Here is a 17,750-nt window from a genome sequence, read left to right as displayed (position 1 = left end):
TTCCATATGACTTTTCATCCATCCCTAGTCTTGACTAATCATCTCCATTCCTCTCTCTACATTCTTCTCTTCTCCATCTTCTGCAGATGGATTTTTCTTTAGGCTACCAGCTCATAAAATATGACATGGGGACTTATTATTAATTATGAATGCTTGGCCTTATCTTAGGCTTGTTCTATTTGCTTTTATAACCTAAATTAACCTATATCTTTTAATTTATGTTCTTTAACGTGACTTGGTTACCTTTACTCTGTATCACCCATTCTGCTTCCTCAACATCTGGCTAGCAACTCTTCCTTTACTTCTCTGTCTCCAGAAGTACCACCTAACATCTTCCTGCCTAGCTAGTGACCATTCAGCTCTTTATTTAACCAATCACAGTGACACATCTTCATGCTGTGTAAAGGAATATTCCATAACAATCTTCCACCTGTCACTCCCCACTTCAACTTTTCTACCCCAGTGTTCCTCTTGTCTATTTTCCTAACACGTCTGGAGCACACATTTTTAATAAAGATGATAGAAGAGATAGAGGTCCTAGGCTTGGTGCAGAGATGAGCTAGTTTGTTATCTAGGGTCAAGATGAAAAGGAACAGTAGACACATGCAAGTAGGCTTTGAGGGCAATGGCAGAGTAAGTTTGTCCAATGGATCAAGCTCTAGATAGAGTGGGCAGTTATCTATTTTATGTGAAACAAAGGATAGCCTGATAAGAGCTAAAGAGATGGCGCTGCAGTTAAGAATACTCAGCTGTTTTGGAGAGGACTGGGTTTAGTTCTAGGCTATTCCACCAGGTGGCTCCCGTTCTGGAGGATCCGGTGTCCTCCTCTAGCCACTGCTTCATATTAAGAAATCTACGGGAGCCTACATGCATAGAATGGGAAACAAGGTAGAGGCATGTAGGCGTATAGGGAGTAGGCTAAATGTGTGCAGGCCAGTGCCAACAGCATAGAACCCACAGAGAAAGACACAATGAGCCCCCAAGTGGACACAGGGACTTGGCCATATGACATCAGCCATCTTAAGCTACTAACAACTTGGCGTTAACATGGGGGATAGAGCCCTCTGTTGGTGTTTGTGCATGGTCCTAGCAAACGGCTCAACTAAGCTAAGCTGAGTGAGTTACTGTTTTGTTGCTGTTTGTCCGTCAGTTTGTGAGTACTGAGAATGAAACAGGGCCTTGTGCATGTTAGGCAATTGCTTGAACACCTATTGCAAGCCCAGTCCTATAGTGTTTACTTTGCTATCAAATATCTGCCCTCAACAGAGCTGAACAACGAATTGACAATACAGCTCCATTCCTCCAGGAAGCCATCAGTTTCTTCAATAGCAGATCAACTACTTAGCGCCCCTTCCATCTTGCCAGGATGACGGTTCATTACCGCAGGGCAAAATCGGTGCTCTTAACCAAATTCTCCCAACCAGTATACACATCACTCTCACTTCCCAAATTCAAGTCCATCTGGAAAGAGGAGCTGGGGACTGTTTATCACAGGAATCCACACCAAACATTCTGGTGTGAACCACAGAGGAAGGTCTCAAGCAACTTGCTTCTACTCCTGAACGGCCCTCCTAGGATCCTTTGCTCCACCTTGATCTCCTAACTGCCTTTAGCATGCCGTATGCATTTCAGGGTTGGACACTGCTGGATCACAGGCTCTACTATCAGCTAAATGATGGTTGCAGTTGTAAAAATCTGCCAAATGCCATTATAAAATGATTACTTGCACTATCCAAACAGCTTTCTTCGTTGTTATTTGGAGCAGTGACAAGTCTCATAGTTCAACCTCTCTTATGAGTTTGAGTGAGTGATCAGGACATGTAGTGATGGGGTTGGTTTTTTTCCAGTCCTGGATATGCTGACCAGAAGGGAAAGGGTATCTTTCCAGCAGATAACAAGGGAGGGGAGAGCACTTCAAAGCACCAAGTATCAGAGGTAGAAAAACTGCTATGGCGCAGCAGAAGTCTTGACTGCTAAGGAAGAGAAGTTCTGCCCAAAGCGCCTCCACTCATTGCTCTCCATTCTGGGTTTCGGAGTTGAGGTCACTGTTTGCTGTTTTTAGTTTTGAGGATGTGTTCAGCAAACACAGCCATGTACTGAACCTAGGACTGGGAGCCTAGGGGATGCAGGCTCAGGTAGAAAGAGGCCACAAGATTATCTAGCCTGATTCTGAACTCAGGGGACCAGAGTATATGGCATGGCAAAAGCCAATGTAAAAGAGCCAGCCCAGACTTTGTTCTGGGCAAGGAAATCCAGTTACACCCTCATTCAGGTGGGAGCCAGTACAGTAGGAGCCAGGACAAAGTTTTCTCTCCATAAAATGTCAGAGCCAGAACATCTTGGCTCTGGGGCTGTGCTTTGAGAAGTAGCCCAGGGTTATGCAACTATATGTGTCTGAAGTGGCCTCAAAGTCTTCAAACCGTTGCTACATTAATTACATTCTGAAGGCACACTTTAACATGCACGATTTATAAGGTAAAAGTGTGATGCTGACTTTACAATGTGAATTTAATTCACTATCATCCTGAAACCTCTTTAATTTTAGTCTTTCAAATACCAAAATGAGAGGGGTAAGGGGAGGAAGGGAGGGGGAAAGAAGGAATCAAGGGAGAATTTCATGGACAGATGAAAACTTGCAAGGGATTTTTGTTTTAGCATCTGGTTAGAGTAAGACACCTGCTTCCTCTTGCTTTGACCTAAGGAAAGGATATCAGCACTGGCTCACGTTTCCTGAGAATTTATTGCAACTTTTTTTTTGCCTTTATTCTACATACTACCTTTATGATTAAAGCAAGAGCTGCTGTTTCTTGATTAACATAAGAAAACACGGTTTCCTAAACATTAGGAAAACAAGGTTTAAAGAGAATAAATAATCTGGCCCATAATATTTTCCCCTCAAAAACTTGAAGGGATGAGAAGCCTGGCTTCAGAGCCAATGTGATTCAACACAGTGTGATATTGTGTCCTAAGGAGCAGAGAGGGGAATACCAGGTCTTAACTACCTCTCTGTGACCTGCATGAGAGGGATTAGTTCAGGGAATGAACCTCCGAGCGCAGCGCCTCATGCAGTTCCTCATTATTCAAGGGTACCACTTCCAAGAGAATACCTCTCACGATGCAGGTGCATTCTAAATTATCCAAGAGGCTGTGGGGTGAGTGGGTGGGTGAAGACCAGGAACTCTGGAATGGGAACCAAGTGGGAACTTATGCTGACCAAGTACTGGCGTAGCAATAGATATGATTGCCACAGTCGCTAGAACCCATGTGCACACTCATGTGTGCACACACACACTAGGGGAGGGAGAAAGGGGGGGGGAGAGAGAGAGAGAGAGAGAGAGAGTCCTAGCTATACTCCAAGAATCTCGCTTCGATTTCAACGTCTTCATGCCCGGACAAGCACTGGACAATATCCACAGCTGCCCATGGTTGCTCGTGTTGTCTAGCAAAGCACCAGCTCAATTCATTCTAAGGAAGAAGGGCCTTTTAATTTGACCCAGGGGTGCCATTATCTATGAGGGGTGCTGGAAATGGTCCTTATAGGCTACAGCATCCTTCCTCCTTTGGGCACCTTTGTTTTGAGCACTTAGGCTGTATCAGTTCCAGACCAAGAGGCCGAGTAGGAGCACTGTATCTTTCCCAACGAAAAGAGCCTCTATAGACACTTTCCCAAGGGGAATTCCTGTGGCGTTTTCAAGCGCATCGTCTGCTTAGGCCAGACTTGTCCACGCTCTCTTTCTCTGAAGACCATCTCACTAAGTTTATTGTCCTTTGTTCAGGACATAAGTTGATGAGCACCAGAGCATGCATTTAAACTGAAGTCACTGAAGCAAACCCCTCAAATGCCTTCTTCGCAGGAGTTCAGGTCAGCAGTGGGGCAGCAGCTGATGGCCAGCTTTCGGGAAATTCCTCTCCTGAACCCTGAAATCCCCTTCTCTCCTGCTCAGGTCATTGCATCGCTGGTTCTGGAGGTTCCCAGGAAGGCTTCTGAGATGGGGCCCCCTAAAAGTCTGGACCTCCAACAGGGTATAAGAGAAGACAAGGTAGGGACCAATATATTTCCCTGAAGCTACTGTCACCAGCCCTGGAAAAGATTCCAAAGAAACAAATGACAGTGAGGACAAGAGAGCAGAACTGACTTTCTCTTGGCAGTAAAAACAAGAGAAGGGACCCTGGTACAAACGGCAAGAGGTGAGTGAGTAGTAGAGCTTCCCCTTTAGATCCAGTCTTCCAGTTCCAGCTCCTGTTACCATCCCTACGCCATGCTGACTGCTCGCTCTCCATATTTAGAGAAAGCAGCTGGCCAACACCAAAACACCAGCGTCTCCCTGGATAAAAGAAAAAGTCCAACTTGATTTTGCTCTGGACCAAGATGGATCAAGATTCCCCTGCTAAGCCCAGAGAACAAAAGGTAACATGACTTTCTCTTGGCGGTCTGGTTCTTACTCTAAGAGCGGGAAGCAGTCTGCAGCAGCCACTGTGACTTCTGCTCTAGGGGTCTCGCCTCAGAGCAGATGGGCTCTCTCCAGAGGCCGGAGAAGACTCAGGAGTTCAGGCCCCAGCATTTCTCCTTTGTACCCTCTTCTTACAGCCAAGTACTCTGAGTCTGAAACCCTGGGAAGGCAGAGCCCGCACATAGTAGATGCAGAGCCCGTAGCTGCCCAGGCAAGGCTCTTCTTTTGCAGTGGAGGGGAATAAGCATCAGGGTTCACTTAGCAGCCTCCAGCCAAACCAAGCCTGGTGACACTGTGCTCTTCCCTCTGCACATGCCAGATCATCCCACAGAATGGGGATGAAGGTAGAAGAAAAGGGGCATTCAGAGGGGCTAAGAGAGGGCAGGGAAGTCACACACTGGCCTGTAGTGAAAATGGGGGTGTTTCCAGCAGGACTCAGGGGGCACAGGTTCTTCAACTCTAACTGTGGTGCAGTAGGACTCCCAGTCTCCTGCAGAAAGGCTTCCTGAAGGTCATTGCCAGGGAAGGTGACTGGACACATTCCACTAAATGATATCCTTTCAGCTCCCAATCAAGACTGATAAGTAGCTAGGAACATTTTATTTTATCGCATACTGTGCTTCCTCATTGCCCCCGTGGAGGCAGCTTTGCTCATGAAGCTGTCACACCATTGAGCTTCAGAAGAACTGGGCGGCATGGTGATACTGGCCTTTATGTGAACTGTATTAGGACTTGGCACTTTGGAAACGGTAGCCTGGGGCAGTCAGAGTATCAGGCATGGAAGGAGCCTGGATGTGGTGATTATTAATCAAACTAGGAACTAGGTGCAGCCACACCCTGGGAAAACCTGGGGAAGATGGGGTAAGGCAGGGAAGGGCAGAGACTGCCCTTGAGAGCGCCCAAGGGAGGGGACTCACTAAAGGGTGGGGTGGAGGGAGCTGGAAGATGTAAGAAATTTAGGTCTTTTCAAACTAGCTGCTCTGGGTCTCTAGACAGTAGGGCAGCTGAAGGCTCTAGACGACTTGACTGAGTAGAACCAAACAGAGTGAGAAGTAGCTGTTAGGAGCCTAATCTAGAGTCTTTTCCTTTCCTCCTCTCTCTTCCCTTCTCCTTTCTCTCCTATTCCCCTTTAACTCTTTCTTTCTCCTGTTTTCTCTTTCCACTCCCATTCTTTTTTCTCCTCCTCTGATCCAACCCCGTACAACTGGGTATAGCTGGGAGTCAAGAGGGTACCTTGCCTGTGTGCTATACCACTGACTTAAAGTTGATGCATTGATCATTCTTAAGAGTGGCAAAATACACGTTCACATTAAAAGAAAAAACAATGACACCTGAGGGTCCAGAGAACTGCAGTCAAACACGGATGAAAATCCTCAGAGAACACAGACGTTGAGGATGAGGTACAATCTTAATCTTTTAATCACTGAGAAGTGACCACTTTTGGGGTTCCCTGACAGAGTACTGGGCTCCTGCTCCCAGTAGCTGCCCACTGGGCTCACACTATGCTCAGTCTAGTTTTGAAGCCTAAAAGTAAAATGCTGTGACACAAGGCTCTGCTTCCAGTGAGTTCCCAAGGCCAGCGAAATGATACAAAACTGAAGGTCAGATGGAGATAAAGAGGGTCCAAGGGAGATTTTTAGAGACTATGAGAAAAAACAGAATGATGCCCTAGTGCCTGCAGGGTGAAGATTTAGTTTTAACTCAGCCATACTTGTACAGGGAAGCACAAGGCTCCCCGCTGAAGAAACAACTCCTCTCTGCAAAAAGAAAGAATGAAAAGAGAAAGAGGAGGGATGCCCTGCATCCCAGAAACGTGGTACCCCATACATAGTATCCCTCAGTGACTCAGAGAAGAGCCAGGTCCCTGAGAACACCCTTTCCGAGCATCACGATTCTACCAGTGCTCCAGGGTTGAATGAGCTCTTCCCGCTCTGCACTGCTCTGCAGAGCCCCACTTCCCAGCACAAGCAGCTCTCTGACTCTGCCCATCAGGTAGACCCACGCAGCTACTGGAGCAAATTGAGATTCCACAGCGAGAGTGCCAAGCCCTGAACCCTCTCCCTTACCCCCGCCACCACTCTAGCTTCTCATATGTCTCCCCTTGGGCCTCTTGTCTTGGGTTGCAGATCTCCAGCCAAAGAACAAGGTGGAAAATACTCCTGCTCATACTCTGCCTGCTCCACGGTGAGTCTACAAACACAGCCCTGTGTCAGACTTCAGAGGCTGCTGGGGACCTGGCAGTGGAATTCAGCCCAACCAGGCAGATGGTTGTCTTCTCTTCTGGGATTCAATACTGAATTGCTGTGGCTATGGACACCAGGGAATGGCAGACGTGAGAGATCACCAGAGATTGCATATGCCTGGCTCAATCAATGACATCTAAAATAGCCATTGTTTAGACTACCACCCCAACACACACACACACACACACACACACACACACACACACACACACACTACCTAGGCCCCCACCTCCATCCCTCTGCCCCGATCCACACCTGCTCTCTTTTGTTTAAATAGATGACTTGAAAATTAGCTGTTTGTTTACAAGGTGTGCCAAGGTCCCAAGGCATGCAAAACACAAATGTTACAGCCTTCGCTTCTGTTCGTTTTTAAAGAAGTCAGTATGCAAAGAAAGGATATGATAAGCAGTTCAAACGCATTTAGCCACTTACTTAAGGCGTGTTTATGAAGGGCTTAGTGTGTGCCGGGAGTGGAGGACAATGAGGTGAGAGATAGAATCCAGTCCTAACAGTGTTTCAACCGGCTGTGCTGAGGCAGGCCAGGAACAGACCAGGCAAGGGGGTGAATGAGCCTTTCTTTCCCCATGCCGTGGTGTGTAAATTTTATTATGATGGTAATGGTGAGCCATTGAAGTATGTAGTGTGTGTGTTACTTAGACTCTAGTCCAGGGAAGTGTTTTACAAATCATTACTGAATTCATTAATGAGTGAAAACATTACGATAACACTAAAAATGGATTAACCGTGTGTGGCTGATCAACAAATCAGAGTGAACGTGAACCAACAGTTGGTGCTGTCCAGGGTGTGATGTAGAACTCCTAATCTCTCGCTGGAAGGCATGTAGCTCTCTGTTCATATAGAGGTAACAGTCCTCTTTATGTGTCGTGTAATCTAAACTCAATTCTTCTAAGTATTCCATTACCTATTTTGGTCAGTACTTTAAAACTCATCCAGGGACACGTCCCTGCGTCCCCATAGGTACTGTGAATTAAGATGTGTACTTTCCGGCTGCCCCCCACCTCTGCTTCGCCACTTGACACCCAGCAGGATGAGAGTCAGTGTGATGCTCTTAGTCCATGGGATGCAGGGCAGGAATTAGAGGTGACTCCACATTTATTTCCAGAGAATGGCTTTGTAGGCATTTGGTGTTCTCTGATAGCTTGGCTTCTCCCTTTGCCCAGGTTCATCCATGACCCCTCCACACAGGAGACCCCATTCTGGAGAGCTGCAGGCTGGCTCTCCCCCTTCCAGGACGCCTCTCTGCACTATGGAAGCACACAGGGCTTCAACACCCTCTTGCTGTTGGAAAAACTCCCTTACAGGTACAGCCCCTCCTCTATCTCGGTCTGGCCAAAGATCTCCTTTGTCAAACCAAGTCCTGGTCCTGTGTAAGGTTTGTCTCCATACCCCTACCCCCAGGGGAAGACTTAGCAACACACTACTGTTCGGTAATGATAGAGATGAGTGAGATCCCAGGTCCCCCACATCCACCAGGAAGCAGAGAGTTAGCAGCAGGCTCTCCAGGTGCCTTGATCCCAAATGTCAGCCCATTCTTTAGTTCTCACAATTGACTAATACAGAATTCAAATCCTTTCATTGTTATGGAGGCCAAGAACTACTGGTTAGTCACTCACTACTTGAGTACTTGAGGTATTGGTTCTTAATTCTGGTAATAATGAAAAGTTATGTGTACAAGAGTCAATCAAAGATTCTCAATCAGCAGAGCAAGGCTGCCTCACCCCCCAACTAATGGTGCAGTGCTCCTTTTAAATGTGCCAACTCTAGAACACAAGAACCCCTAGAATTGGGGCCTGTCCTGGAACTAGCTCTTGTAGACTAGGCTGGTCTCGAACTCACAGAGATTCGCCTACCTCTGCCTCCCGAGTGCTGGGATAAAGGCGTGCGCCACCACCGCCCGGCTATTCTTGCTTTTTAAATATAAAATGTAATACCAGTAATACCAGAAACCTTGATTGTGAGTGGTGTGGTTTGGAGCATGTTGTTAAGTTAAGCCTTCAGTGGTATTGCTACAACCAAAGCGGTCATGATTGCTGATTGCTACTCTCCTGTAATTAGACCTTAGGTCACACATAAGAGACAAGCCACTTACAAATCCATCTGTACTCAGAAGGTGGCTGGCTTTATGCTCTGCTGTTGCTATCGCAAAATTTTTTGTTGCTATTGCTGGTTTGTCTTTGTCTTCTTAGTCTATTTTTTTAGTTTTATTTATATTAGTATATATTAGTTATATATAACAGTGGGCTTCATTATGTTTTATATATGTCTATGTATTTTGATCATCTCCACCCTACCACCCTCTCTGGTCCCTCTTCCATTCTAGCAGATTCCCTTCCTCTTCCTAACTAGTCACCTTTAGCTTTCATGTCGTGTGTGTGCGTGTGTGTGTCCATCCCAATTACTTTAATTAGGGTGGCTGGCAGGAGCATGAAGGCTTGTTTACAGGAATATGGTCAGCCTACTGCTGTCTATACCACCAACCATTAACTACCAATAGATCCTCAGAGAAGGGTACCTCACGAGGCCCTCCCCCGGCAGGCATTAACTACTTATAAGTCCTCACCGAGGGTGGGGTCTTCTGAGCCCCTCTCATCTTCATATTAGAATATTGGCAGACCGGTTCTGGTGTCAGTCTTGTTCACAGTGACTGGGAATTCATGTGTCTGTGTTCATCAGGAAGACTGGCTGAGAGTTTTCCTTTCTGTTGGGTCTCCAACTGGTTTTGATATCTGATAACACTGGTTTATATATATATATATATATATATATATATATATATATATATATATTTTTTTTTTTTTTTTTTTTTTTTGGTTTTTTGAGACAGGGTTTCTCTGTGGTTTTGGAGCCTGTCCTGGAACTAGCTCTTGTAGACCAGGCTGGTCTCGAACTCACAGAGATCCGCCTGCCTCTGCCTCCCGAGTGCTGGGATTAAAGGCGTGCGCCACCACCGCCCGGCTAGATAACACTGGTTTAGCAGAGACTTTAGTGGTGCCCCTTGTTTTCCTATATCATGCAATGGTTTGGGAAGCATTGGTGTAAATTCTGAAGGTCTGGGAGAATCCACCTGTGAATCCACTGGGGCCAGGAAATTGTTTCTTCCTCCTTTAATCTCACTGCCTTTCACAGACACAGTAGATTGTTTAGTTCTTTTTGGTTTAATTTAATATACAACTGGATATATTTATTTCTTTTGGATTTCAGTTTAGTGGGATGTGTTTTTAAGTTGTGTACTAATAATTTTCTGCATCTCATTCGTGTTTTTTGTTAACACACCTTTTTCATTTCTAACTTCATTGATTTGGTCTCCTCTTGTTTTTTGTTAGTTTGACTAGGAGTTGGTCAATCTTATTTATCTTATCAAAAAACAAGCTGTTTATGAAATTCTTATTACTATAGCAAAATTTATTATAATGAAAATCTTCTTTATTTCTATTGTACTAATTTATGCCATAATCTTAATTATTTCTTCCCATCTACTGATTTGGGGTTTAGTTTGTTTTTTTTTTTTTTTTTCCAAAAACCTAAGGCATATCGTCAAGACATTTGAAATACCCACATATAGAAATTTTCCTATTAGAACAGTTTTTATTGTATTCCATAGGTTTTGCTATGTTGTATCTTCATTTGAATTCTAAGACTTTTGGTTTTTCGAGACAGAATTTCTCTGTGTATCTCTGGCTGTTCTGGAACTCATTCTGTAGACCAGGCTGGCCTCAAACTCACAGAGATCCGCCTGTCTCTGCCTCCCGAGTGCTGGGATTAAAGGCGTGTGCCACCACCTGGAGTGTTCTATAGTTTCTTTAGTTATTATTGAATATTAATTTTATTCTATTGTATCCATTTAGAATATAATGGATTTTTTTCAGTTTTCCTATATTTATTAAGATTTGCTTTGTGTCCTAACCCATTGGGCTGCTGAGGAGAATGTGTATTATGTCAGATTTGGTCAGAATGTTCTGTAGCTCTCTACCAGATCTGCTGGTCCGTTAAATCTATGATGTCATCTTTCTCAGATGTTTCTGTTTGTTTGTGTTACCATGACTGTCTGTTGAGTAGGGTAGTGATGTCACCCAGTCTTACTGTGTTAGGATTAATCTATGTCATTATATTTAGCATATTTGGATGTCCTTGTGTTTTGTGTGTGTTTGGAATTGAAATATCCTCTTGAGAACTGCTCCCTCAATCATCAGGAAATGTATCTATTTGGATTGTATTGGAAAAATGATGCTTGTATGTTTCCAAGATCAATTTGCTTAGAACACCTTTCCCCACGGTGTTGCCGTAAGGTAGTATTAATCCATCTTTTATGAGAAATTGAAATGTGTGCACTAATTTCTGTCAAACTTTGTTGTGTTTGAGGTTTTCTTATTCCTGTCTTGCTTAACTATTAATATTCAAGACTGGTTTATCCTTTCCTGCGACCCCATGGGTGCCTTTGGCTTTCTCTTCAGTTGGGAGGATTTCTTGGAGTATTTTCCACTAAGCTGAGCTAGTAGTTATAAATTCCTTTAGCACATTTTAACTGTGGGAAATTTTTTCTCCTTCAATGACAGATAACTTTGATGGAGATCACAGTCTATGTTGGCAATTGTTACCTTTCAAGACTTGAAATAGAGTATCACAAGCTCTCCTGGCTTTCAGAGTTCCTATGGAGAAATCTTCTGTTACTCTGATGGGCCTGCATGTATATATGGGCCTGGATGTTTGCTGGGTGTTTCCTATGCATTTCCCCTTGTTCTCTATATTTAGCAGTTAAATTATATGATAAGAGGAGTTCTCTTCTGGGTCTCATCTGTTTAGTGTTCTAAGTATCTCCTGTATCTGGATTGGCATCCCTTTCAAAATTTCTTGAAAATATAAAGGTTCACAGGGACCTTAGCCAACTTCTTTTGCCCAACTAAATAGCCAGTTCTTATTCACTCGGCTGTGGCTAGCCAGGGGGATGTGAGGAAATCGCATCTCTGGTGGTTTCCACGGCCTCTGCCCAGGTAGCTCGGATCATCCAGGGGCTGATTTCCAGACGTGTCTGTTGGCATCCTCACGAGCTGGGTAGTGTTATTTTTGAGGCAGGCCTCACTTCTGTAGCTTAGGCTGGCACTAAATACAAAGCTTTTTCTGCTCCTGTTTCTTGATGAGATTGCAGCATGTGCTTCCTACGCAACCTCATCTTGAATCGAGATAATTCGGACAAGGAGTCTCGCATTTTTCCCTTGTGCCAGGATCCACAAGTTCATTAACTGTTCCCAGTAGGGGAATACTGATCAGAAGTTTCTTGGGGTCAGAAGCCCTAAACACACTACAAACTACCAGGTACTCACGTTCCAAGCCAAAATGTTTGGTGGCCTTCCTGTAGGAAGAAATTATGAAGCTGATTTCAACAATAGCCCAGCTGGCAGCCATCCTGGCTCCTTAGGGAGGGTAAGAACCCTAGGAGGGCTGAGGAGCTCCACGTAAGAACTACTCTGGACAGAGATGGGTCACTTCCTCTTGTTCTAATCTGAGGGAAAGAATGTCTAGAGAGAGACCAAATAAATTTGTCATGATACTTCAGGCTTTTTTTCTGACAGGAGGGCAAAGAGTGCTTCCTTTGACCCAGTTTATGGTCCTCAACAAGGAGAACCAGTCACAGGGGTTTGTGACCACAAAAGAGGTACAAATAGCCAGAAGTCACAGGGCTGTTATGGTATCCATAGAAGGCCATCAAAATGAGAAGCTGTTCTTACAATGAGAAAACTAGAGACAGAGGCCGCCAATAGATATCTGAGCAGCAAATAAAAAAGAGACTATTTTGAACACTAGCCAGGTAAAGAAATGCTGTCTTATGCAACACTACTCTCTTCTCTGTGCTCGTCCTGGAAGGTACCCAGGCCTCATCTCTGAGTAGCCAAAGAAAACAAAGCAAGAGACCCAACCCCTCCGTCTCTTCCCTGGCAGTCTCTGAGTCTAGGGGAAACAAAGAAAAAACCTTTAGCTAGATGAGACACTGTCTGCATTCACATCGGTCTGGATGTAGAATTTTAGGCTAGACTAGACTCTGTGTGCCAGAAGAGGCAGCGAATCTACTTATGCCGGGTATCTCATGAAGGAGCAGAGAATCCAGAGATGGTGGGAAAAGTCAGTGAAAGAATAAACCTTCTTCTTGCTTACACCTAATCAAACTAAAGGCTTCCTACATGCTGGCTTATATATACCCAGCTCAACTAATATTGCTAAAGCAGGTGTATTCGTGATACTTCTTGCCTGTGTTCTTGTAGCAACTGTGTGCCACATGTGTGCAGTGTTCTGTTCTATAAAGAAGGGGTTAGTGGGAAAATGCCAGCCATTGAGCTGGAGGACGTATCAACCCAGCAAAGCAGAATAGGCTTCTCTTCAGAGGAAAGCACACTGACACAGCCACACTAGTAATACTTCTCTTTTACTGGCTCTGCAAACCGGATCCCTCTGCCTGGGCTTGCCTTCTCCTTACAAGCTTGTAGATGGAGTTTAGTGGCTGGAATGCAGGCTCCAGATAGATTTGCAGGAGGACACCTAGCACACAAGTGGTAGCTAAATGCAGGTAAGAGTCTTTGAGATGAGGCCTTGAGTCCGGCTCCCTTCCGTACTTTGGGCAAGGTCTGCTTCCTCTGTGAGCTCTTCAGTTCTGTGCGCCGCCTTCACAGCTGCTATTTTCTGATGAGCAGAGTTCATAGCTACCTCCCTGACAGTGGTGATGCTCACTATCCCTTCCTTTGACAATTTCTCTGCCTGCAGGTGCAAATGCACTGAGAGGCCCAAGGCTGGTATCCGGGGAGCCTGGAGGAGCTGTCACCATCCGTTGTCATTATGCCCCATCCTCAGTCAACAGGCATCAAAGAAAATACTGGTGCCGCCTGGCACCTCCATTGTGGACCTGCTACACGGTCGTGTCCACCAACCACTACACCCACCGTGACTACAGGGGCCGTGTGGCTCTCACTGACTTTCCACAGAGTGCTCTGTTCATGGTGAAGCTGTTCCAACTGTCCCCGAATGACACGGGACTTTACCGCTGCGGTATCGGTGACCGAAATGACAAGCTATTCTTCAGGATGAATCTGATTGTGTCTCCAGGTAAGAGCTGATTGAAGGCTGATGGGACAGTTTTAGTAAGACCGAGGTTGAGAAGAAATGGGCCCAAGGATGACTCGGCTCTGAGAGGTGTGCTTTCGGCTTAGATAGACATCATCTTTGAGAAAGCAAATACTCAGGAAGAGTGCCCAGTGAAGGACATACAAGGTTATCCACCTGGTTCTTTCTATCCTGAATGCTGTAGAAAGAATGTTTGAACTACGTTTCAAAAACACTGTGAGGTAGAGTTCTCTGATTCCAGAAAACTTGGTGCTCAGATGTGCAGAGAAGAGGTAGCGCTGGTGCAGCCTACACAGAAGGACAGGTTTGAGGCTAGGCTTCCCTACAGTAGCACCTTGCTGATTCCCTCTGCAGACATCTGTAGCTCCAAGGCTCTGTTCCAAAGGCTGGTTTCAGATTCAGGCATAGAGGTCTAAAGCATGGTGTGTGTGTGTGTGTGTGTGTGTGTGTGTGTGTCTATGTGTGCACACTCCAAAAAGATTACACCTAATCAGAAGTGACCATATAAATTCCCTTGAATGCTGGAGCCCACCTTCCTGCTGCAATTGAAGGCTTATTTACTCCCTTGTTGAATAATAGCACAGGCTCCAAGGTATCTGGATAGGGAATATGTAGGCCTGAGGGACAGAAGTAAGAATGTCAAATCTGCAAAACCATAGAAGCACATTGAGATTGTCACCTTCTAATTTTATCTGACTTATTGCAGAGGATTTCATCTCTTAGTGAGCTGCATCCTACTTAATAAGCACTTTGATCAAATGTCCTTTGCTGGATCTAGTAGGTAGCCTAGAGAGCATTCCCTCATGGCCTCTCTCTGGGTGTGTCCACACAGGTCCTTCCAACACCACCTATGCAGCAGTTCCAGCTTCTGGTGAGCTCATCACAGCATCTTCTGGGATAGGATCCGCAGCAGCCAACAGAAGCACCCCAGGAGTCACCCAGATTCTAGAAGGCCGAGGCTCAGAACCAGACAGAACAGCTCCAACTACAGCCAACAGATGGACCCCAGGGGTCACCCAGATTCTAGAAGGCCGAGGCTCAGAACCAGACAGAACAGCCCCAACCACAGCCAATAGAAGGACCCCAGAAGTCACCCAGATTCTAGAAGGCCAAGGCTCAGAATGGGGCAGAACAGCCCCAACCACAGCTAACAGAAGCACCCCAGGAGTCACCCAGATTCTAGAAAGTCAAGGCTCAGAACCAGACAGAACAGCCCCAACCACAGCCAATAGAAGGACCCCAGAAGTCACCCAGATTCTAGAAGGCCAAGGCTCAGAATGGGGCAGAACAGCCCCAACCACAGCTAACAGAAGCACCCCAGGAGTCACCCAGAGTCTAGAAGGCCAAGGCCCAGAACCAGACAGAACAGCCCCAAGTACAGTCAACAGATGGACCCCAGGGGTCACCCAAATTCTAGAAGGCCAAGGCTCAGAATGGGGCACAACAGCCCCAACCACAGCCAACAGAAGGACCCCAGGAGCCACTCAGATTCTAAAAGGTCGAGGATCAGCATGGGACAGAACAGCTCCAACTACAAGAATAAGCAAAACTACAGTTTCAGCCAATGGAAGATCAACCCCAAGAATAGCCAGGACAACAGTTCCAGGGAAAAGCAGCAAAGAGGAGGGCTATATCAAGACAACAGTCCCCACTCCAGAGAGTTCAGTTTCAAAATCAAGAAGCATGTTCAGTACAACACAGGGTGCTTGGATATTGGGTGCTAGGAACTCAGTAACAACTAGTGCCGGCACCAGTGAGGGTGGGAGGACAGGTGCAGTTCCAGAGGCTGAAGAACCACAGGGGGAAACAGAGGTCAGCGCATCTCCAGGAGCACCGGGAAAGACCGCAGGAACCACCCGGCCATCAGTCCTGATCTCAGAGCCTGTGACTTGGGAAACTCTCCAAGAAGCAACAGAGGACAATTTGTCTAAGCAACGATTGTTGTACTCCGCAGAAGAGCCATCCCCAGCTCCAAGTGCATGGACATTGAATGCTACACACATGCAAGTGGCATCTGGAAGCATTGGTAGGAGCCTAGAAAACACTGGTGGAGAAAGTAGCCCCCCAACACCAAGCAGACTTTCATCCGGGGACCCGATGTGGACCCCTGGCAAGAGATCATCAATGAAGAGGTAAGCCTTAGGTCCCTGTTGGCCTTGCTTCCAGGCCAGCCCTTCCTCTTGTGGACCTCTTTCCCCTTGTATTTACAGATCAGTAAAGAGTAGGACGGGGTATGTAAGCATCAGCTACCACCCTCCAAACTTCAGGGACCCCACGGTGATAAGCTGTCTGAATGCTTTCTGGTAGTTTGTGAGCAAAAATCTCAATGATACGATGAAATAATTTTAGGCTGAAACCCTTGAAACTCTCTATTTAATGTGAGGACCAGAACTCCAGGAAAGGGAAACAATTTGATGAAGACACAAGGAAAACTTGTGACAGAGCCAAATGCCAAAGCCCACCTCCTGATTCTCACTCACCCTCTTCCTCAATATGGCACATTGTGGCCCATGCACGGGAGGGTGGAGTGATGCAAAGGATTGGGGCTTGAGGAGCTAAACTGCTGGGAGCCAGTTACAGGGACAAGGGTGCCCAATTGGCTTGGAGCTCATCTTGTCCACCTGTGAACTGAGAGAGACAGGCTCCCTGCTCCGGGCTCCTCTCACCCTTACCGTGACTCCTCCCTCTGCAGTGTTTTTACAGAAGGAGAAAGCAACTCTTGGATCCTGACTCCAGTCTCCAGTGTGCTGGTCCTGGTTCTGCTTGCGACTCTGGTCCTCTTGAAAAGGAGACTCTGGAGGACCTGTGAGTTGAGCTTACGTAGCCCCAAAACTAGAGAGAGGAATGACCCTTTCCTCCTGGTACCCTCAGGACTGGGTTAGGTTAAATTGAATGTCCAGACATTTGGATGTAGAAAAGGTAGATTCTACTCTGAACCATTGAACTCTGCTTGGTCATGGCTTCATCAAATCCCTTCTCCTCCACTTGTGCCTCAGCATCATTCCTTGGCGTAAGGAGATGTGGAGGATGACAAGAACTATTAGCCGTAGGTGTGGAACCACGCTGGCACACTTTCTGCGCAGCCTGCGCTAATTACTCTCCCAGTACCAACCCAGAGATGCAGGCTGCTAACACGAGTGATCCCCAGTGCACATCTTGGTCAAAAGAGATTGAGACTTTCGGGGGGGGGGGCAGTGAGAGAGGCTGAGGCTCCCAGGGCCAGAAATCAAGTCATCTGGACCCATCATTATTGTTGTAATGGGCCCAGCTACCAGACTTCTGTCTTGGGAAATTCTCAGAACCGTGCCTCTCACTCTTAGGAAGGCAAATCTGTCTGTGTGCCTCGGGACACTCACAGCCTTCTCTTGTGTCTCTACAGCTCAGAAGACAGAAAGGTCACCAAGGATCACTCTGATTCAGATGACACATTTCCTACCAGACAAGCTCTCCGATGTGGGAAAGAGCTTGCAGCAGGGTGACCCTCCTTCTGCCCAAGCCAGCCTGACTGTCCTAAAGGACAACTCAGGACCCTGAGGACGGAAAGACAAACAGCTAAGTCACCACGGAAAGAGAACCAAGACCAGCTATCTCCACGGCTTCTTCACCCCTTTCTCACCTTCAGCCACACGAATACTAACTAAACTCAGCCTCCACCGAGAATGCCAGCTCGGGCCTCAGAGGGTCAGGCACTCTCCGAAGCCAAAGGTGACAGACAGTACATTGACTCAAAGAAGGCTTCAAGAAAGGGCTTTGTGGTCTGGCTGTTTTTCAACTGCTTATTTTTTTTTCCAGAGAAAGAAGGAGGCAGGGGGTGGGGGGATGTATGCATACAGAATCTCTTCATTCCTGGCAGTGTGGGAAAGGAGAATCTCCATTCCATTGCTGCTGCCCCTCTGGGTGCCCTTTTTTCCCTATGCCTGTTAGCACT

General features: G+C 46.3%; 1 protein-coding gene across 1 annotated transcript; it reads left to right on the top strand.

Moving 5' to 3' along the window:
* Nucleotides 1–4,369: 4,369 nt before the first annotated feature.
* Fcamr (Fc alpha and mu receptor) lies at nucleotides 4,370–17,356 on the top strand. The gene is made up of 8 exons (XM_057770703.1): nucleotides 4,370–4,408; nucleotides 6,578–6,635; nucleotides 7,876–8,016; nucleotides 13,466–13,804; nucleotides 14,655–14,774; nucleotides 15,321–15,954; nucleotides 16,515–16,627; nucleotides 17,202–17,356. The coding sequence occupies exons 1-8, from the start codon at nucleotides 4,370–4,372 to the stop codon at nucleotides 17,354–17,356; spliced, it is 1,599 nt and encodes a 532-aa protein (XP_057626686.1).
* The last annotated feature ends 394 nt before the right edge of the window (nucleotides 17,357–17,750 follow it).

The sequence above is a fragment of the Chionomys nivalis genome, chromosome 5 (genome assembly GCF_950005125.1).
Source record: "Chionomys nivalis chromosome 5, mChiNiv1.1, whole genome shotgun sequence".
Classification (NCBI taxonomy): domain Eukaryota; kingdom Metazoa; phylum Chordata; class Mammalia; order Rodentia; family Cricetidae; genus Chionomys; species Chionomys nivalis.
Note: the sequence above shows the minus strand (reverse complement) of the source record. Positions and strands in the feature narration are given on the sequence as shown.

Coding starts and splice junctions, on each gene's coding strand:
- Fcamr (XM_057770703.1), top strand. CDS start 4,370: ATGGATCAAGATTCCCCTGCTAAGCCCAGAGAACAAAAG. Junction 6,636..7,875: donor CATACTCTGCCTGCTCCACG/GTGAGTCTACAA, acceptor CCCTTTGCCCAG/GTTCATCCATGACCCCTCCA. Junction 14,775..15,320: donor AGTCACCCAGATTCTAGAAG/GCCGAGGCTCAG, acceptor AGATTCTAAAAG/GTCGAGGATCAGCATGGGAC.